This window comes from Elaeis guineensis, chromosome 7, assembly GCF_000442705.2.
Source record: "Elaeis guineensis isolate ETL-2024a chromosome 7, EG11, whole genome shotgun sequence".
NCBI lineage: Eukaryota > Viridiplantae > Streptophyta > Magnoliopsida > Arecales > Arecaceae > Elaeis > Elaeis guineensis.
This window is the reverse complement of record NC_025999.2, coordinates 86,675,554-86,698,574: the sequence shown is the minus strand read 5'-3', so window position 1 is coordinate 86,698,574 and position 23,021 is coordinate 86,675,554. Positions and strand designations below refer to the sequence as shown.

Below are 23,021 nucleotides of genomic sequence, written 5' to 3'. Positions count from 1 at the left end.
AGGATTTTGGGGATAAGTAGGTTACATACTAGGTTGATTTAATTTTGAACAGGTTTAATTAGGATAGAGCCTTATTTTGTTTAATATAAATAATGTTATTCCAAGAAATGTTTATGATTTTGCCTTTATTTTCATAAAATAAAAAATATTATCTAATATCTTTATCTATATAATAATAGTAAAGCGATATACGGGTATTAGGAGTAGTATTCCATATTGACACGTAAAATTATAGGATAATCTCCCACAACGTCACGTGTCAAGTTTTTTTTTTTAATTTTTAAATAAAAAATATAAATACAAATATTATGATAAAAAATAAAAAATATTTTAAATCTATCTATATAATAATAGTAAAGCGATACACAGGTATTAGATGTGGCATTCCGTATTAACACATAAAATTATAGGATAATCTTCCACAACGTCACATGTCAAATTTTATTTTTTTTTATTTTTAATATTTTTAAATAAAAAATATAAATATAAATAGTATGATAAAAAATAAAAAATATTTTAAATTATTATCTATCTATTTATATTTATCAATATAATAATAATAAAATGATGAATAGGTATTGAGGGTGACATTCTGTATTGATATATAAGATAATAGAATAATCTCCTAACACGCCATGTGTCAAGTTTGGAAGTCTCCATGATGTTCATTTTTTTTTGTTCCCACAATATATTGTTTTCTCTCTTTTTTTTTTTGAACTCATCTCAAGCCGCCTCATTCTTTTTCTTATTTTCTTCATTTTTTTTTATTTTTCTATTCTCACGAGTTCCAATCGGTTGGGAGGTTTCGAGCGGACGTGTGGTGGGCGGATCCCGAATGGATCGCCATTCGGAAGACCGACGTCGCCACCTTATGGGCCCTCCTTGTCGACGAGTCTATCGAATGAGACCCCGATACGGAAGATGCGGATGACCAGATAGTCCTATACTTTATGGTCAGGTTAAGTTCAGAGGAGTGCATCCGGATGCAGGTGGCATTGGGGCAAACGTGGGGCGGACGAAGAAGGTACGGTCACATGTGCATGTGTGGCAGAGTTAGAGCATTGATTTTTCATCGCATAATTCTATTGATTTTTTACGTACGAATTATAACATAAAAAAAAGAAAAATATTTTTGAAGCTTTAGTCTCTTCGCATGAATCACAGAGCAACAAAAAAATTTTTAGATCACATGCACTGTGCACATGGGCAGCAAGGAGTGTATATATATATATATATATATATATATATATATATATATATATATATATATATATATTTTATACTGGCATATTGTCTAGGTATGCTGGTTCATCAGGGGTTGGTTCATCTGCTGAATCGATCTAGTCCGTGGGACGGATGAACCCTTAGTGGAACGCCATCTGAAAGATCGACACCGTCTCTCTATGAACCCTCCTTGCTGACGAGTCTGTCGAATGGGACCTCTATGCAAAGGATGCGGACGATCGAACGGCCCTACACTTTACAGTCGAGCTGAGTTTAGAAGAGTGTATTTTTCTATTCTCACGAGTTCCAATCGGTTGGGAGGTTTCGAGCGGACGTGTGGTGGGCGGATCCCGAATGGATTGCCATTCGGAAGACCGACGTCGCCACCTTATGGGCCCTCCTTGTCGACGAGTCTATCGAATGAGACCCCGATACGGAAGATGCGGATGACCAGATAGTCCTATACTTTATGGTCAGGTTAAGTTCAGAGGAGTGCATCCGGATGCAGGTGGCACTGGGCCAAACGTGGGGCGGACGAAGAAGGTACGGTCACACGTGCATGTGTGGCAGAGTTAGAGCATTGATTTTTCATCGCATAATTTTATTGATTTTTTATGTACGAATTATAACATAAAAAAAAATATATATATTTTTGAAGCTTTAGTCTCTTCGCATGAATCACAGAGCAACAAAAAAATTTTTAGATCACATGCACTGTGCACATGGGCAGCAAGGAGTGTATATATATATATATATTTTATACTGGCATATTGTCTAGGTATGCTGGTTCATCAGGGGTTGGTTCATCTGCTGAATCGATCTAGTCCGTGGGACGGATGAACCCTTAGTGGAACGCCATCTGAAAGATCGACACCGTCTCTCTATGGACCCTCCTTGCTGACGAGTCTGTCGAATGGGACCTCTATGCAAAGGATGCGGACGATCGAACGGCCCTACACTTTACAGTCGAGCTGAGTTTAGAAGAGTGTATTCGGATGCTGGCGGCATCGGAGCAGACATGGGGTGGGTGAAGAGGGTACAATCGCAGGTGCAGGTGTGGCAAAGGCAAAACATTGATTTTCTAATGCATGATTCTATTGATTTTTTACACACGAATTATAAAGTAAAAAGAAAAAAAAATATTTTTGAAATTTCGATCTTTTTGCACGAATCACAAGGTAATAGAAAAAAATTTCAGATCATCCGTGTTGTGCATGTCACACAGCAAGGAGTTAAAAAATAAAAAAAATATTTTTGAAATCTTAATCTTTTTTGCACAAATTGCAAAGCAATAGAAAAGAATTTTAAATCTCACACGCTTTGCAAAAACAATAGGCCCGAGCAACGCTCGGCCACTATGCTAGTTGTATAAGTAGAGAAAAAGGTGATCTGTTTAGGCTGTTTTCTGAACTTGACAAATGTGCTCTTCCAATATTAGCTTATGGTATTTTATGCAGATAAAGTATTATATGATAATTTTTAATCAAAAAAAAGTATTATAAGATAATTAATATAATATTAGTATACTTTTTATTAGTACGGTATGAAAATCTAGCAATGCTAATAGACTAAACTATGTCAATATTGATACGTGATAAATATTAACATAACATAGACATGCTAATATATAAATTCTAAAATACACTATACCACTATATACTATTATCTATTAATATACATGTTAGAATATTATTTTATATAATATTAATATATTATTATATTATATTATAATTATACTCAAGGAACAAATGTTCAAAAGTAATATTCTCAGACCATACTCTCATCGCGATAAGTGAGGATGACTCAGCCTTACCTCCTTCACAAACTGAGGCTAAAAGATAAACCAACATAATATATCTATATAATAATAATAAAATAATATATAAGTATTAAGATAGTATTTCATATTAACATATAAGATTATAGGATCATTCCTCGCAATATCATGTATCAAATTTTATTTTTTTATTTTTTTAATATTTTTTAAATAATAAATAAAAATATAAATCTATATAATTTTTAAATTATTAATATTAATAGTAAAATAAATATTATCATCTATCTATATAATAATAGTAAAGAGATAAACGGATATTAAGGATGGTATTCCGTATTGACATGTAAGATTACAGGACAATCTCTTGCAATGCCTCGTATCAATTTTTTTCATTTTTTAAAATAAAAAATAAGATCATAAATTTATATGATTTTTAAATTTATTAATATTAATAGCAAAACAAATATTATCATTATTATCGATTAAACTTATATAGTAAAATGATACACGGGTATTAGGGGTGGCATTCCATATTGACACGTAAGATTATAGAATAATCTCTCACAACACTGTGTCAAATTTTATTTTTTATTTTTATATTTTTTTAAATAAAATAAAAATATAAATCTATATAATTTTTAAATTTATTAATATTAATATAAAAATAAATATTATCATTATTATCGATTAAATCTTCGTATTATACGAGTGTCAGAGGTGGCATTCCATGTTGACACGTAACATTACAAGATAATCTCTCGCAATATCATATATTAAATTATATTTTTTTATTTTTTAAATAAAAAATATAAATATAAATTTATATAATTTTTAAATTTATTATTATTAATGGAACCTCCGTAATGTGGAGGTTAAGTGCTAGTTTATTACTAATGATGAAAGCGTAGAGAGAGAGCATCCATAAAATTGCAACAACTTTCTTTAGCCTTTAGCCGTGATGTTTGTGGACGCTATCTCCTGAACAAACCATCTAAAACGCCCATGATATGTAAATTCTTTAGAGAAATTCTTTGTTCACCATGGATGTGTAGAAAATTTGACATGGAGTGCACCATCTCATTTGATTGATCCACATAGTTATCATTTTTCAATGCGCATTTAATACCTGTAGATCGATTTTTTTGTTTAAAAATTTTGTATGATAAAAATATTTCTATCTTTTGGAAAAAATTATGACATCCCGTGGCGTAATATAATCCAGGATGTCAGAATATGGCCTAAGATATTGTAATATAAAGGGAATATTTTTATCCAACCACTTTCCAACGCACATTTAATATTTATATGTCAACTTTTTTTAAAAAAAAAATTAAATAATAAAAATATTTCTGTTCTTTAAAAAAAATTACGACATCCTTTATATATTATGGATGCAGAATGTCATAATATGGACATAGAATATCATAATTTTTTCAAAGAATAGAGACATTTTCGTCGTACAAAATTTTTAAACGAAAAGTCGATCTGCAAGTATTAAATATGTATTGAAAAATGATGACTATGTGGATCAATCAGACGAAGCGGTGCACTTTATGTTAAATTTTTTACACCGCAAGCGATGCACGAAGAATTTTGAAAATTCTTTATACTATATATACCCTCACGTTAACGTTTCTCACTAAAGAGTATATAAACCTAAAATGGGCAAGTACTTTATCAGATATATTGCAGCTTTTTTAAAAGAAATTTTACTGCATACATTCTTGGTTAACGGAATTACGACCATCCATCAAATATTGCTTAAGTAAATCACAAGCATTGCTCATGCCAAGTTTTTGGCGTCCCCATATGATGCTTTTAGAGAGGGTTGAGAACACGGTATACATCCACTTGATACAGAAGAAAGGACCCAAAAAATCGAGGTTTTTATGCAAGATATTGTGCTCCAGGCATCCCTAATGTAATATTTCCTCATGTTACCAAACAAGTCAGCCTCAGTATCAGTCTTCATCCAAATTTAATAGTCACCATCTACTAATTACTGTCAGATATTCCAATCAAAGGTAAATTATTCCGAGCAAGCAGCCATAAAATTTCATCACTGATACAACAAACTAAATCCAGGGCATAAATCCAATTGAAAATTCTCTTGTTAGACTATAGTGATGACATGCTAAGATTAATCAAGTGCTATAGACTCGTCTAGCGAGACAGTTCATTAAATATCAGATTGAAACCAACTTCCATCCCAAGTAATAAACCATGTCAGAGAACATGAAAATTCGTAAATTAGCTCGCACAAAACAAAGGGGACATACAAGCCATTCAAAGTATGGAAATCCTCTTCACATTATTTCAAATCTTGAGTTGAAATGGAATCTCCACATGCTAGTCTTTTACCAATAAATAAGCATCATTTTTTCGAGTTTCTGGCACGGCAGAGTACATATAAAAGACTGCATAAAATCATCTTACATCATGCAGGATGGAAAAGAAAATTGAGATGAAGACTCCAACAGGCACTATCTCACTAGTATCACTAAATAAAATTATCAAACTTCTGATTGGATTTCTTACAGCTGTCCATCTTTTGCAACCCGAGAAATAAAAGTTACTGTAGAGAGACCAGCCAAACAGGTCTTGCACAACAATATCACAGCCAGGGTTCGGAGATCGAAAAGCCCAATCTCAGCCCACATATTTATGCTTCCAACAACGGCAAACAATATGTATAATGACACAACGAGACGTGCCCCTTCTCACCAATCAATCTGTCAGTTCTAAAAACGTCCAGAGAAGAGATAAAGCTACCACTTAAAGAACATCAGTAAATAAAAGAAGCAGCTAGTAGAACAGGTCCAGTCCACAAATTTTTCTTTCCTGGTTGCTGACAGAAATGTCAGCTCAATCGAAGCTGAGTGATCCTGACAAGGAGAAACTGCACATCATCTACCCTGGGTTTGCAGGTCCACTAGATGGCTTAGCCACGTATATTTGCTTCATCTTGGCAGAGCCAAAATTCTTGTCTGCACTCGAACCCTGGTTTCTTCCCTGGAATCCAGTCCTACGGTGCCATTCGCCCCCAGAGCCTATCTTCTGAGAAGCCCCACTTCTGTAATCAGCATATCCAATTGGAGGAAGGTACTGCTGACCTGATAATGCTGGCTGTTGAGTCTTTGATGAAGGGCCTGAAGTCCGACCGCCAGTTTCCCCAACACTGCTGCTCTCACTGCCACCAGTAATAGTAGTTCTTGTTGAGGTTTTGGTCAGATTTGACACTTCGCTATTGTTACCACTTGCAGGGTTATATGAAGGCCTAACAGTCTGGGCATTGGAAGTACTGGAAGTTGGTTGCTCCACCAGACCCAACTCACCCGAGAATTTTGAGGTGGTAGAACTTTGAATTGGAATGTTCCTAGTGCCATCATCCAGTATTAATGAGTGAGGCTCATGGAACTTGTTATTTCCATTAGATGCCTCAACTGGCAAATTATGGTTATACTGCAAAGGCATCCCACCCTCTACATGATGCAGCTGCAGTGGCATGGACGGTGGAACAGAGTGGAGTGGTGGAGCAGGTACATGAGACCAGCGAGCTTGCATTGGTATGTCGGCAGATGACTGGAAAGATGACATGTTTAATTCAAAGTCAAATTCATGAAACCTATGAAAAAATAATTAACAAAGATTACAAAACACTGACAAATGAGGGGACCAAAAAAAAAAAAGAAAAGATTCAAGTCATCGGCATTATTAAACTGATAGTATTCAGGTACCTAAAAAATGGCAGCATTATGATTTGACTCCTTAACATCACTAGTATGCATAACATTTTTTCTTCCTTAACCCTGCATTAAGGAATGATACATAATCCTTGTGAAAGATGTTCCACATGCCCTCTAGACTGTTTATTTTATGAGTGTGTGCATGTGTGTCCGCATGCGTGCACGTGTGTGTCGGGAGTCACTGGTATCAGAATATGAAGTACATGTATGAAACACATAGAAGTCTCATCAGTCTCTTAACTCTCAATCCAAACCCCTTAACCCATATACCGACCCTCATATCGCAAGCTTAATTCCATCCATCTTGAGTTGGCGCTATGGTACTGTTTCTTTGGATATGCTTGATAGAGGTTCATATTCTCCATCATTCCAAGCATTTCCCAAGTCCCTTCTCGGCACTTCCACTCAAGACTTTCTTAATCTCTAGCTTCTTAGACCTAATTGAGATACTAAACCCCATACATGCCTCAATGACGATGACCTCACCACATTGCACCATTTAGCAATGCTACATAGAAAAAGTTCATGATATGGAACGTGCATACTTCTGTCCACCTCACTCCATCTTTCTACAATTAACTTGATGGCAAATACCTAAATAAAAATGATTTACATCCCTTTCACATCTATAACAGCTACAGTTTTGCTTTTTCTTTAGATAAACATACCTGAAATGGGGTGATGTCGAACATGGTCAAAGGAGAAGCCATTGGCATGAGAGGTGATCCTGGGCCCAGATGCGGAAGAGGAGTAGGCATGCTGTGTGAGGTGCACTGACCAGAAACAAAATTTAGATTATTCAGGTTGCCCTCAGTATCACCAACTGTGGAAGATGTTGAGTTGTGCTTCCAGTCGGGTTGTTTTCCAGTAGGAATATAAGTAGCACCCATAAAACTTAGGCCTACTTGCCCAAACTGTCCAACTGGAGCAAAATGGTTGTAGACAACCATATGAGGAGGCCCTTGAACACCAGGGATTCCTCCAGGACTGATGAAAGGACCAGCAAACCCGGCTGTAGGGCCATAGAAGGAATCCACACCAGAAGGGCATTGCGGCCAAGGCCCAACCAGACCAGAACCTAAAGTGGTACTTCTTTGTGATTGTCCCTGGGTGCCACCTGACTCATCATGGGATCCAAAGGCAAAAATATGCCCCCCTGACACTGGGCTCATCTCAAAGCGGGGGAAATGAGAAGGCGGAGCTCCAGGGAAATGTGAAAGCGTTGGTCCAGAACTTTGTGGGCTGGGCAAAGGAGGCCACAGTGAGAGTGAAGTATCAACAGAAAGATCTGCTGGCAGAGCAACAGTCAAGGACTCTTCACCAGCTGATCGACCAATTACTTCTTGATTGGTTGTCACACCTATTGCAAAGTTTAATGCTCAATCATTATCGTGCATGGACGCTTTAAAGCATATAATGTACAATTTTGGATCGAGAAGTAAAAAGATTGATTTATCACCTCCTGTAGCTAATCCAGTGATATCTGTACTACTGAAGCTTTTGGTGTCTAAAGCAGAAGCTGAGCATGCACCCATCCCAGATCCAACCATCTCATCATTAGTAATAGCAGCCACAGCAACTGCAGAAGCAGCTGCTTCAGCTTCAGCTTCAGCCTCAGGATCTTCTAAATTTGGACAAGGTTCGTTAGGATGCTTGTCTTTATCAAAGAACATGTTGCGATCATTGTTAGCTGCAGGTAAGTTGCGATCAATTTTCACATCCAACCTACATGAACCTGGAGGCCCAAGTCCATTAGAGATAGTTCTGCTCACAGGAGGTAGAATAGTTGGTGATGTAACAGCTCCTGAACTCAGTGAAAATATGTTTTGAAAGTCAAACAGCATGACCAACAAAATTACATAAAAGTCAAAAATATAACAGAAAATTGCTTACCAAATTGAATTTTCTCCCCTGCAAGGAGGGAGTTAATGGGAAATGTCGATGAACACAGAGGTTTTTCTTGAGTCATGATAGATGCTGTGGGTTTATGTGGCTCTAGGACCATGCTAGAAGCCAGATGTGAATCAAATTGTGCTGGCTTCATAGCTTCATCAAGATGAGTCTGAGTCAAGGCCATCACCTAAAAAACTTGGTATCCATAGGTTAGAAAGTGCACGACCACAGAAATCATAAGACATCAAACATCAGCTAAACCACATAAAAACTTAATATGCCAACTTCTGAAGGTAAAATCAATTTCAATATAGATAGATGTGAAAATCAACCAGCCCAAACACCTATCCAGGCCTAATTTTGCATTGTTTTGACATGAATTTTCCAGATAGGCCTGTCGAGAATTTTTTATCTGCTTTGGCATCCCTAAATACAGACAGAAAATAAATGTTCCTCTTCTATGTGACCATCCGTTAAAGCTTGTATCATGACAGACCAATTCCATCCAACCAGATCAATAGGCTAAAGTTTTTAACCAAGCTTTATTTACAAAGGCTATCTAGGTGACGCATCAGTTAGCAGAATAACCAATGTTCTCATAGCAGCCAGCAGAGCTGCATCTACTGTTGTTGCCCTAGTAAAACTCAAGTTTAACAAAATAGAGATAATGAAACTTGAATCCGTTAAACATGTGCCATGTTCATGTGAGATATTTAACAGACAAGCAAACATTTATTCGTGCATATAATCATTAAGGTTGACAGATAATAAAAATGGATGGCTTGTGGCCTTCCACAAATAGTAAAATCATTCAATTCATACAAGTTCTCAAGTATTAAAGTGCAGAGGCAATGTCCTATTCCATACTTGATGAGCTATCTATTGATGTAACTTCAAGCCATAATGTCTGAGCAAAAAAGATGTAACATGCTTCTGGTGATCAACTCATACAAAATCCACAAAAATTCTCAAAGTCTGTCATGCATACATAGGGTGAACAACTGGAACAAAAAAAAGTCAATAGCAATTTTGGCTAAATGATTGTCTTTCATAGGACCAACTCCAGCAGAAGTTTTGTCTTCTAGTCATGTATGTAAAATTAAAAATGAGTGGTAGAGATGGAGATAGAGAGATATCCATGACAGAATTAAGAGTGGCTCTGCAAACAGCTGATACCATTTATGTGTGGCACAGTATCGTTGAAATGGCATACAGAACCAATGAGGGTTCTTCCACCTTGCAACCTAACACCAAATCCATATCTTCCCATTTCTTTCAACTCTCCATACCAAAACAAATCAAGCACAAATACAAAATCCAAGCGTTAGCTGAAAACATATCCAACCCCTTAATGATTTAACTAACTTGTACTCCAGTTGTGTGACAGGACAACAAGAACATCTGCAGCTATGAAGTCGCACTATCAAACCTAACCATCCGATAAAGAAGAAATGATTTAATCAGAAAACCACATTCCAACCAATCAGAAACCAGTTAGCAGAGCACTCCATGGAATAAAATCTTATGTTACTAGCACTGTCTCTGCATTCTACAGTATACAGTGCCAACCATTTTGCAAACTACAAACATTATTGGAACCATACCTATTCCACAAATCGATAACTAAGTGGTTGCAATTGGCAACACAAGGTTGGGGAGAGACCAATCAAACTGAATATGTCATGATTATGTTACAAACATTTTTCGCTATTATTGTTAACATACAAAACTTATCCCGGATCCTTGGATTAGTTTGCAAACCTCTGTTCTCTCGTGAACTCTTAGTCGCCGGTTTTAATAGCAAATCATTCAGATTAAAGCTTTTTCTTCAATAGTTTTCTTCCAGGTTCCATACAAGTTTTACAAGATCTGGGCTCCTGTTTTCTAAGTCCCAACCCTCCAGTACAAGGCCAAACCTGTGCTTTAACTATCAAAAATGAGTATATTAATATGCAGAAACCGTATATAATAAGGATAAACTGATAGCAATCAACTCACACAGATGTGGACATGCTCATCAAAGACTTGAGGGCAATTACAGCTTTTATCTTATCAAATCAAACCGACCAGTTGTCAAGAAATTTACAATTCAAAGTCATGTGCCTAATGAATGCGAAATGATGTAACAAAAGAAATCACTCAAGCATGGCCTAAAACCTGCCCATGCACAACGCCAGCTACTGTTGGATATGCAAGCACTGTTGCTACCACACCTACACCAGAAATATGCACAAGGATGCTAAATAAATTGTTGCAACTGATAGCGGACATGTAGAGAATTTTCTCAAACTGAAAATGGATTTTTTTTTTGTTAGAATTATCTGACAGCATTAGCAATGATACAGAAGGTCACGAGTCTCAATCCACATACTTGGATTAGTTCCATGAACCTTCTTTGACATTATTCCCATTAATAGTCAATACTATAAAGGCAGGTCTCCTCATTTTCCTTCTCACAACCTCCATTCCACTCTTCCTAACTCCTAAACCTTCAGAACAAAGTCAAAGATCATACTAATTGAGTTTCAAGAAATGTGCATTAATGGCATCTAATAAGGAAATGGTGATGCTACTATGGCAGATGGTAGACATGTTTGACAAAGATTCAAGGAATCACTGACATTTCCATTTTTCAAAACATAAAATCAAAACTAGTTACAACAGAAAATATTATACTTTTGTCATAAACAGTGCAAAATGCTGTATCTTTGTGTCACAAGCACGATTTCTATACTTGCCAATACACATTTCCAACCATCTTTGAAGTTGCAAATAAACACAATTCAGATGTTAGCACTAAATAATATTCCACAGAAACAGCTGCAATCAACATCAAACAGTTAAAGTGAATATGCTACAGTGTAATCACATTGCAGACATGTCAGTATTAACAACAATACAGAAATCTTATCCAAATACATACAATTCAAACTATGAAACATCCTTCTCCAACTATTCCTATTAAGAGTTACCTCTGCAGACGCAAGTTCATCTCCAGTTTTTCTCACAAATTCCATCAAAATAAGTCCACCTTTATATCAATGTATCAAGATGAGTATATGAAAGATATGCAGAAAGAGAATTTAATGAGGACAAGCAGTGGAGACCAAATGAGATGGTATGGTTATGCGCATTTAAAATTTGAAGGAGCCCAAGTAAGAAGTGGCACCTGACTTGCAGAAGATCAATCAGAAAGATGAAATGACAAGGAAAAAGTCATGTTCAAAAGCCGAGGAATACAAGATCCAGCAGGGGAAGATAAAAGAATGAAATTAAATTGTGGAAAGAAGGATCAAAATCTGTAACATTTGCAGAAATTAAGGTACAGATGTGCAGAATTTACTCAGATAGCATGCTCACGTACAACAAGAACCTCTGAATGTTAGTATATGATTGGATAAAGCAAGACACAGAAACATTCAGGTGCAAAATCAAGGAGGCAAAGTCTAGCAAAAGATGATAGAAAAGGTGCCTCAGACACAAGTTTATGCATGATGGTATTTTAAAAAAACAAAAAGAAAAAAAATTCATTGGTGTCTTAAACAGATTTCAGATAACTATGCTGAAAAGGTAGCAATAATAGAAGTAGCTATTTGACTTTAGATTCTTAATGAAGCGGTAGTAGCAGCGGCAAGTGGTAAAACCATTACAAAAATGAAAAACAACTGGAAATTACAAACATGCAAGTTACCAGAAAATAACAAGCATTCATTATTTGAAGAAATAGAAGAACTCATTATTTAAGTGATAACAAGGATGTGTAGAACAACTGTTTCTTTGAAAAAAAAAAAGAAAGAGTATCTGACTGAAAATGGTCATCAAAACGAAAACGTTGCTGTTTCTGTCCATGAATAGATCCATTGTTACAAATTCATGATATAAGTAGCTATTGGAAGGTCGAGCTTTTCCTGAGCATAATGGCAAAATGCTTATGAGCAACTGTCATTAGCAGGTTTCAAACAAGACCATATCCAACATTTACAACATCCTGATAGCTCAGAAACCAAACAGAATTTGCCTCAAAATTAACACCATCACTAAGAAATTAACACCATATCTAATTGTATGAAATAGCTATCTTAGAAAAAACAAATATAGAATAGATATACCAAGATAGAGAAACGGAAGACACCCAATCACAAAAGAACAAAGTAATAATTAAGTCAAACATAAACCTTATTTAAGTTTGCACTGTCCCAGGAACCCAAAGGCAATGAAGCATTGTCTGGAGCGACATTCTTGCTATCAAAAAGCAAGTCTGAAACAAGATTTGCCCCAGCAGTAGATATGTCAGGGGCAGGGACTGTCTGATTAGACCTGTGAAAGACTATGTGAATAAAGGCCCTAACATGCATAAGTGAAAACATAAATTGACCAAGTAACAAGGCATATGTCAAATTGTTGGACCTTGTTTCAGAATCAACATTCACTGAAGGAGTGCCAATTGGTGGTAGATTCTGAGTTGTTGTGCTGGCCATAAATACAAGTGATGGCTCAATGCTAGCAAATCCTCTTCCTTCTGTGACAACAAGTTCAGACCGAACGCTGTCTGCAGGATCTCCACCCAAAGAGGCTGCTGCTTTATTTGAGTTGGATGTGGCGGCGCTACTTTGAGGAATGGAATGTTGTTTGCGAGGCACCTTCTATTAGATCATGTGAAAGAAACAAACATGAAGCATATTTTTCAGCAGCATGTGAAGGATACCCGTGAGATGAAATCATGAATACAAGCAAAAATTAGAATCGAACATTACCTTCTGCACCCTACACCTGGACTTAATTTCTTTTTCCCTCTGTTCTCGCCTGTCATTCAACATCTGCCTCTTGGACCTTACCTCAATAAAGTTATCTTCATCACTAGGAGCTTCAATGCCTGGCTGCTTGAAAATGCGGACAACTCCACTCTGCAGAGGAGCATCAACATCCTCCTCAGAAGTTCCATTTGTTTTCAAAGTTCCTTTTGGACCATGATACTTGTCAGCAGAAGCTATACTCTTTGACACCACTTCTTTTCCAGTGGCCTTATCTGTCTTGCTCTCAGAACTCACCACTTGTGAACTGGAAGCACCTGAGTTCAAGTTATCTGGTTCATTCATCATCCTGGTCAACCTATTGGACATAACATCCTTCTTACCTGCATTCCTTACAGAAATCCCTGAGGTCCTCCCATAAAGAGATGGCCTCTCATCCTGCCTGGCATGGTAAAATAACTCTGTGCCCTGTGTTTGCTTCATCTCAAAATTCTCTCTAACTCTAAACTCAGTTCCCCTGTTGTTCCTCCGGGTCCTTCCCTGAAAGCCACCGGAATCAGTGTGTAAGGTTTCTGCTCCCAAAAATGATAATTTTGACCCAGCATTCTTGACAGAATAGGCAAATCGTCTCCCTCTGCCACCTGATACATTTCCAGGAGCCTTTGACACAGTGGCAGCCTTCCCCCCTGAAGAGAACCTGGAAGATTGTGGTTCAGTGTTTAGCTGATTTTGAGATTCTCTATTAGCAATTGATCTATAATTCTTCTTTGAAGTGCCATCTTGATTACTATGATGGTCAGTTTGGGAAGTTGATTCACCAGTAGCTTTCTTACCACCATAGGACGACCGATCTGTCTGATTCAGCGGTGCTAAAACTCCTTTCTTTGGAGAATCTGACAAAGCACTCAGCTGCTCAGAATTTAAGGTCCCTGGGGATGGATCAGGAATCTTTTGTGCAAGACTAGCCTGGTTATCTGCAGAAGGCATTCCATCCCCTAAGTTTTTCTGGGAAGAGTTTTGATGTCCTTCATTGAGTAGATAGCCTGAAGGATTCTGGTTCAAAGAATAGGAGGCTGGAGTAGGAGACTGAGCAAAGGACATAGCCTGAGGACCAAGGGGTAAAACACTCTGAGAAATAGGTGGTGAATACCTCAGCTGTCCAAATTGGAATACTGGAGACTGTGAAGGGTGCATCGGAGCTAGGGAAGGGCCAACCTGAGTATGTAGATGGATTGGCATCTGAATAGAACCAATTTGAATGGCTGGAACAGGTGATGATACTAAAGGAGGACCAGAAAACAGACCAAACTGAAGTTTAACAGGTACTTCACCCTGAGTAGCAACACTAGATGCTGAGGGCAAGACCGGTGGGATTATGGATGTAGATGGCATTGGCAAGCTTAGAAGAGATCCCACTGGATTTTGAGCTGGCACTCCGGAGCTATTAGATGCCTCAACACTCTCATGAGGATAAATGGAGGATGCTACTGGATGAAGTACCAAATCTTGCAGTGCCTTCTCTGTTTCATTTATTATCTTTGAAGAGTTGCTTGCAGACCTCTCCAGAAGAGCATTGTCTGCTTTTAATCTATCTACACCATTACTAATCATTTCTTCGATAGAACCTGGGGAATCCACCTGTTTGGTTGCCTTTTCACTGTTCCCGGAAGTCATTTCGAACTCATCATTACTAGGAATTTTAACTTCAACACCTTCATTGAAACCTAGAATAACCTGGTCCATCTCCCCAGCTTTATTCTGCACATCTGACTGCAAATGTTTGAACTCCTGATCCAGGTCAAGGTTTTCATTATCCCCTTCAGCAACTTCATCTATTTCCTGGTAATTATTATCTTCATCATACTCTTCTTGCTCCTGCATTTCTTCGTGGTTATCAATAGCCCATTCATCATCTTCTCCATGAGAGACTGAACTCGAAGTTGCCGTCATATTAAGATTACCTGCCTCCAGTGCTGATTCAGTGTGCTCATTGTCAGATGACACGGTCTGTTCCCCATCAGCAGATGGTGGCAATGCTGGAGAATCCCCAGAAACATCCATTTCATCATGTGAAGGATGCATCGGCGAACCAGGTGGACTTGAAACAGAAAGAGAGGATTGTGAGTCACATCTTGGGCCATTATTCTCCTCATTGTGATCTAAATGGACACCATTCTCTTCAACTAACACTGTTGTCCCAGGTTCTCTAATGTTTTCCTGATACATTCTGTCATAACCCGTCTGCCTGATTTGTTGCTCAATTCTACTTGAATGATGGTGGGGTGTTTCTCTGTCCACAAATGATGATGAGCTCGGGTGATCCGTGGGTCTGTAGGAACTTCTATGCATTGATGTCATAGATGGAGGTGGGGGAACTCGGGGCTGTTTCAAGGAATGACGAACTCTTGTGAAGGAGGAGAAGTCATCAATCTCAGAGTTCTGAAACACTCGTTCTGCACACGGAGAATGAGGATGTCCATGAGAATTACCAGGTCCCCATCCAACATCACCAAACTTATCATTATCAAGAAAATCAGCATCAACATCTGAGTTCCTATTGAAATGATCACCATCTCTGCTACTGCTCCATTGTTGCCCTCTTTCATGGCGGAAATCATCCTGCATCTGTGAATGTTCAACATTCCCTCCTTTAGAAGAAGGCCTCACGGACATTATCCCAGGACCACCATGAAGCTCTTTCTTAGGGAAGCCCCTCCTAGAACCAAATGCATCTCGTTTTGAACTTCTGTAAATATTCTCTTGATTATGAAAAGGAAGTGGTGAGCTGTTTCCACTATTCCAGTGATATGCATGTTTTCCTCTATCTGTAAATGCAGGATTTCCATCTCTCAATGAGAAAGGCCGAGAACCTGGATCAAAATATCTGTTCATACTTGAGGAATCAGATGATGCAGAGCTAGTAATGCGTTCGACCATTCTCTCACCTTCCTCCCAGTCCCCAACATCTGCAACCCTTGGAGCATCTCTCTCCTTCACCAGGCCAGGCAAGCGTTCATCAGCAGCAACAGAGGGAAGTCTATCATCCTTTGCATTAGTTTCAGCCCGCCTTCTTGCAATCCTGGCCTCCAATTCCAAGAGTTTCTGCCGTGCAGCCTCTTTCCTTCTTTCCTCCTCCATAAGAATTCTCCTCTTTTCCTCTTCTCTCACAATCCTTTGCTCCTCTGCCCTTCTCACAGCCTCCAGCCTCTCTTGCTCTGCCCTCCGAGCAGCCTCCCTTGCCTCTTCTTCAAGCAACCGCCTCCTTTCTTCCTCCTCCCTGGCCAGCCTCTCTCTCTCCTCTTCTTCCTTCCGAGCAAGCTCAAGTGCTCTAGCTTGCTGTTCCATTACACGTTCACGCTCCTGCTCTTGCATCCTCAGAATCCTCTCCAGCTCCGCTTCGAATGATTCCCTGACAGGGTCGTGGAAATCAGCCTGATTTGGTGTGTCTTTCTTCCTCTTGAATAATTTAACATTTACATCTCCAATGCCACCTGAAAATGGATCCCTGCTGTCAAAACCAGCATCATCAACGTATGGCTTCCCGCTGTTCACAGCCAGCCGTTTCTCTCTACCAGGATTCCGTACTGGATCATTCAAAGAAAGCCCTTTACCCCCAGGAGAGAACGAGCTCTTAAGAATCAGGTTATTCTGAAATGAATTTCCTCTGTTCCAGCTGCTGGGAAAATCACCCTGCCAGCCACGAGTATTCTGCACCGCACCCTTTCCACTGAAAGCTTCTGCTACACTACTTCTCCCATTTTGAGAGTTTATGCCTGAGCCCAGATCCTTCCTTGCATACCAAGAATCCAGAGTCCCGCCATCTCGAGAATCATTCCCAAAATGCGAACGGCCATTATTAGTCTCTCTACCCATTTGTCTGCTTGTACTAAAAGGCCTCACATCGGCTCTATCTCCATCAACTCCCGATTCCTGGGTGCCCAACCTATCTCTCTGCTGCAGTGGTGTCCTCCATGAGCCAACATCCCGACCTTCTTTATTAGAAGGAACTACGTCCCTCCCGAAAGAATCCCCTCTGAAAAGCTCCCTTGATGAAGCACCACCAGGTTCGGTATCACGCGGCCCCCTTCCATCATATAGGCCATGGACCTGAACCGACTCCAACCTCGAATTCCCACGATCCCTGTCTCTTTCGGGAATGCTGAGGCCCGTGTCACGTTCATCATCAGCCCAATCAGATGTGTGCTGCAGCCGGACAAGCGGGAGCAACCCAGGCAAGTACCTATCTTGCTTCCGAGAATGTTCCGAACCACCAGCCGGCCGGCTCAAGCCCCCATCACCATCCAACACAGTATGAGCAATGGCACGAGAGGATCTCATCTGGGGGCGCATTTCAAGAGCTACCTGTGATTCGAATCTCTCTGCCCCCCGCTCCAAGTGTTGCTCGCCCACTTGCTTCTGCCTCTGCTTCTGATTCAAGGCCTCCTTCTGTTTTGGAACCGACATGGCAGTGGCTTGCAGGGAAGGGAAATCCTCGCCTCTCAAGATCACAGCTTTCTCAGAAAAACCCAGAGCTGGAGAGACCGGCACCGGCTGCCCGGCAGGCCGGGAACTGGGAGGCATGTAAGGGCTGCCGGCCCGCTGATCCCCCATCATCACTGATCTGCCAGACTGACCCTGACCTCCGGCGCCGACTTCTTTGTCTTGGAAAGCCGGTGAAAGGGCCGGCTTGCTCCACCCCATCGAGGAAGGGCCCGACGCAGATCTGAGCCCGGAGCTCCCATGGCCGGCAGTGGTCCCGGAGGAGGACGGCTCGAAGCGCTCGTGCTCCTTCCTCAGGGAGGGAAGGTTCAGGGGGGCCGGAACGGCGAGCCTCGGCGTGGTCTTCTGCCCCACCGAAGCCGAGCTCCGGGACCGGGAAAGGACCACCATCCCACCACTGCCAGAGCGAGGCCGGCCATGGCCGGCGACGGAAGAGGAGGAAGGCTGACCGTAGGACTTATTGAGATTAACAGAGACAAACTTGCTGGGATGGGCCATCTCTAGACGAGTGTCCAGCCGGCGCTAAGCTCCCAAACCGCATGAAGAAAACCTAACCCCAGGATCGATCGATCGATCGCCGCAGCTTCCTCTCGCTCTAGAGTAAGGGTTTCCAACGGGCGGTGTTGGGGCAGGAGAGAGGTGGTGGTGAGGAAGGCGGTTACCTCTCGACAGGGAGCGCTAGCGGTAGCCGGGGGGTAGGACGGCGCCGCGGAGAAGCGGAAACGGGAAGCCCTAACACCAGTGAGCGAAAGGCCCAACGGAGAGAGGGGGAGATGTTTGGAAACGGTACGATCACAATGCAGCCTTTTTCACCGTATGTTTGCTGGGACTTGGCCAAATGGCGAGGATGGAACACCAAATCTAGGTGCTGTTTGGCATACCATCTACAGTGTAATCAAGTGACATGATCACTAGGACGATGTAAATATTAAAATGATGCATAAATATCGAGACGATATATGATCATAATATTTAATATATTATTGAGATATCGTTAAAATTAAAATTTTATTATATTTGATATATCATGATAATAATAATATATAAAATATTATAAATAATTTTATATATTAATATATAATAATTATTTTATAATTTAATTAAATATTTTTCATTTATAATTTTTACAAACATATATAGTAGTAATAACAATAATAATATTTATTTATTTATTTATTATTATAGATATTTATTTTGATAAATCTATTAAAATGATATTAGATAATATTATGTATAGTCAGATTTTATTAAGCTCAGCCAATTTTGACCATCAATATCAGGATTACTCATTAGAAATGATTTAATCCATCAAAATAAATTGAGAAAAAAAAAGCACGAAAGATATAGCATGATCCATCCATGCGAATTAACAATATCTACATATAAAAATAAAATAAGTATCTAATAAATGAATAAAAGATATCCATATCATTTAACTAAACCTACCAACAAATATAAAAAATACATCTAGTAGATAGGCATCTATAGAAAAAGATTAAGAAAATTTTTATTTTTTCAATTTACTGACTAAAAATATTTTTATTCTCAAATAATTTCAGCACATCATCAATACTCGGTGATGTACTATCACCTGAGATATGTATGGTGATAGCATCACTGTATTGTGTAGTGATGCTATCATCGAATTTATCACTGAATTTTTTATCATTAGATGGAATTTTATAATACCAAATAAGATGATCGTATCATCTAACTCACATCACTGGGATGATGTCAAATATCATCTCTTATTAAATAGCATCTTAAAGGATTTGATTTTGCTATTTTTGCGTGCTCTCTGAAGTTACTAAAACTATTCGTCTCTTTGGTTTGAGATTTGTTGCAGCCAACTCTCCATCGTCTATCGTCCGAAATGAGCATCTGCAAGACAGCATTCACACGGACCGGATTGGTGTCCGATGGAGACCCTTCGATGCTTAAGTCAGAGAAAAAAGTTGATGAACAGTAATTTTTGAATGTAGAAAGTAGCAGAGTTCTAGCTCCAAACTCGCTTACCCATACTGCTCACTTATCCTCTTTTTATAGATGATTCTGGTGTAACCGTCGAGCATGTGGTCCTGCTTTTTATGGTGCTAAATTATTGAACCATAAATATGAAATTAGTGGGGCGTTAATTTTTCTTAATAGCCGTGACACGTAGTTGATAACTGACGGTTATGGTATGTTGAGCAGATTAGCCGGTCATATGTCGGTAAACTCTATGAGCGACCGTCGCTAGTAGTTCTATTATACCGACGGTCTAAGTCGTTCGCTGTCGATCAGTAGTAGTCGAATCATTAGTCGATCATTTGACATTAGTCGGCCAGCTGACAGTAAGTCGGTGCGGTTTGCTCAGTCGATCGATGAAGAGTCGAAACCGCATGATCAGTTGATGCGCAGTCAAGTTGTGGCAATCAAAATCGGAGGTCGGTCGGTTTACCCCAATAGTTGCCCCCCACTCTCAAATCTAAGGTGAACCGATGTGTATATTGTCATGTGGTTCGTTACATTGGACGAAGGGAGTTATTTCTATCACATCGAACTTCGATTTTGATACCGCTTTCTTCGAGATATGGATGATCGGCTACTTTATCATTTTGGCAGTATGGTCGTCTTTAAACTATCACACTGATCAGACAATTCGGTATCAATTGTCAGTGTTAGACATTTTTCGAAAAGTCGATTTGGTGTCGGACGATATGATTTTGACAAGTAGATTTGTACTACATATCCGAATGTTATTGGGTCAGATATGTTCATGCGGATTAGAGTGACGTGGCTCGATCTGGGGCAGGTGCATCGAACCGTCTGATTAATGGTTGGTCTAGATATTGTCATGTATCATCATCTGATAAATCTTCGATTCGATCACCTTCATCTCGACCGTTGAGGGATCCTATATATATAGGATTACTCTCAACCAAACTTTACTTTTTATTTTGTCTTTCTTGATGTTGAAACTCTGTCAGACGGTCGCCCCAGCATCTGAGGTTGTTATTCCCATCTTTTTCAGGTCAAATTTCTGTCTCTCCTTGAGTCCCTTTTCTTTAGAATCTCCGTCTTCTTTAGAGTCTTATCTCTTATGGCTATTACTTCTCCTTCTCGGGACAGTCGGTCGGAGAATCCGACTGACAAATCTCAGGCGGATCCGGAGGTGGAGGTTTCTTCACTTTCGAAGTCAAATGTCGAGCGGACTCCAAGAATAGTATTGTATTCCGGAGCAGTTTCAGCTTTTCGCCCTTGGAGTCGATGGTTGGGTGAATATCCCTCCTTCGGATCAGGTGACCTTTTATGTCGAAGATCTTCGGATGGGTTTTCGATTTCTGATTTCAAAATTTGTCTGAAATATTTTGGATTACCACGGGCTTTATCCGGCTCAACTGGCTCCGAACTCGATCCGACTGATAATTAGTTTTGCCTTGTTGTGTCTGTTGCTACTGACTGAACCTTGTCCTTCTCTTTTCTGCGCTTTCTTCATCCTCTGACCTCATCCGAAGGCCCAAGGGTGGTGGTTCTTCAACCTTCGATAAGGTCTTTCCTTTATTATCGATCTTCCATCGTCCATTCATGGATTGAAGAACTAATTCTTCTTCGCTTCCTTTACCCTTCCTTGGGGTTTTCCTTCCCGTTGGGGCGATCCACGAACTAGTCCCAACGACAACAGTCGAGTAGGATCAGTGATCGGGAGGACTTTCATCGACTAAAAGACATGGCGGTCCGGTGCAGAAGGAGCTTGTGATCGAACAGGCCCTTTATGACGTTGGTCATAGTTCGATTGCCCATCTAGTATAGTGTAGTCGGTCAGTTATTTCAGACTTTACTTTTCTTTTACTTGTTGAGTTGTACTGACTTCTGTTGTAATTGCAGCCATGCAGCCGAGGGTACGAGTGTCGAATACCGACATTCGTCAGCACATTGCTAGGAAGAGGGCAATATCCGAGACTGGACCTTCTCAACCATCGAAGAGGCATCTAACTTTGGTGCAAGTTAAAGCGGCACCAGCTCCAGTTGTTGCTTCAACGCTGACTGAAGAACCCGAAGCTTTGTCTGCATCAGTTCATGAGTCGATCCTGGCACTGTCCACCCGACAGTGCTCTCTGTTAATTGTTCGAAGAAAGGATGGCAAGAAAAACTGCCGAAGCATCGTCGGTAGTTCCATCAATTGAAGAGGTTCGGATCGAGGTAGGAGAACCTGAACAATCTACGGCCGCACTAGTTGCTCCTTCAGTTGGGGTGCAGTCGAGTTCAAGCTTCCCCTCGCTTTCGAAATGGGCACGATAAGGGACTGAGGGAAAGCTCCGGTGACTTTGATGGAAGATGCAGCATCGGAGGCCAGATGGATCACTTCGACCTTCAAGTGCCTGGTGATGAATTGGCCTTAGCCAATCCGACATTGGCCAGCGACTGTGCCAAGCCGCTCTTCTTTCGATTGATCGGGAGCACGAAGAAAATGGATGGTAGTCGAGATGTTTTCGTCCTTTTACCCGATGATAATCGGGGTAAGTTTCTTTTCTTTTCTTCTTTTTTTTAACCCAACTTATCTTCTGTCTACAGTTGATCCACGACATGTTCGATCTGAAAATTGGCTATGTGAAGGTCGGTGATTTTGTAGGTCGTGGATGAATAAGTGTAGCCGCCAACGCTGAGAAATGGCCATACTCGAACAGCTTAAGTCGGCAATGCAGCCGGGAACAAAGCTTCAGGAGGAGTTTCCGACTAACTGACGATTAGCATCTTTGGGGCCGAACTTAATCGGCTCTCGAGGCTATTCGGCTCTTAAGTCGCAGGTCAGAGCAAAAAGCACTTTATCCACTGGCTTCGACGGGAGCAAGACAGATGCATCGAAGAACTTGAAACCGAATGTGGACATCATCGGGCCAGCCAAGAAAGATTGGCACTGACCGAAGAAGAGTCGTCCTCCGCTCAAGCCGATGCTGATTTGACGAAGGCAAAAGCGGAGTCGGCTAGAGAGGCATTGAGTCGGGCAATCGAGGATTTTCGAAGTTTGAAAGAATTCAAAGAAGAGATCTTCGAAGGTGGCTTCGCCTCATACTATGTCGGGTATGAAGATGGTCGAGATGCGGTTGAAAAATTATATCCAAACCTCAACTTGAGCAGCATTGTTCCTCC

General features: G+C 40.0%; 1 protein-coding gene across 2 annotated transcripts; it reads right to left on the bottom strand.

The window, feature by feature from the left end:
- Window positions 1-5,293: 5,293 nt before the first annotated feature.
- On the bottom strand, window positions 5,294-18,709 carry LOC105048689 (uncharacterized). Of its 2 annotated transcripts, none has more exons than XM_019851796.3 (7): window positions 13,395-18,709; window positions 13,048-13,283; window positions 12,816-12,957; window positions 8,641-8,827; window positions 8,207-8,551; window positions 7,416-8,107; window positions 5,294-6,583 (listed from the first exon to the last, which is right to left on the bottom strand). In XM_019851796.3, the coding sequence occupies exons 1-7, from the start codon at window positions 18,387-18,389 to the stop codon at window positions 5,912-5,914; spliced, it is 7,269 nt and encodes a 2,422-aa protein (XP_019707355.3). In that variant the 5' UTR covers window positions 18,390-18,709; the 3' UTR covers window positions 5,294-5,911. The 2 variants fall into 2 exon arrangements, with proteins under 2 accessions (XP_019707355.3, XP_073117482.1); XM_073261381.1 differs by having other exon boundaries at window positions 13,048-13,280.
- Window positions 18,710-23,021: the final 4,312 nt, after the last annotated feature.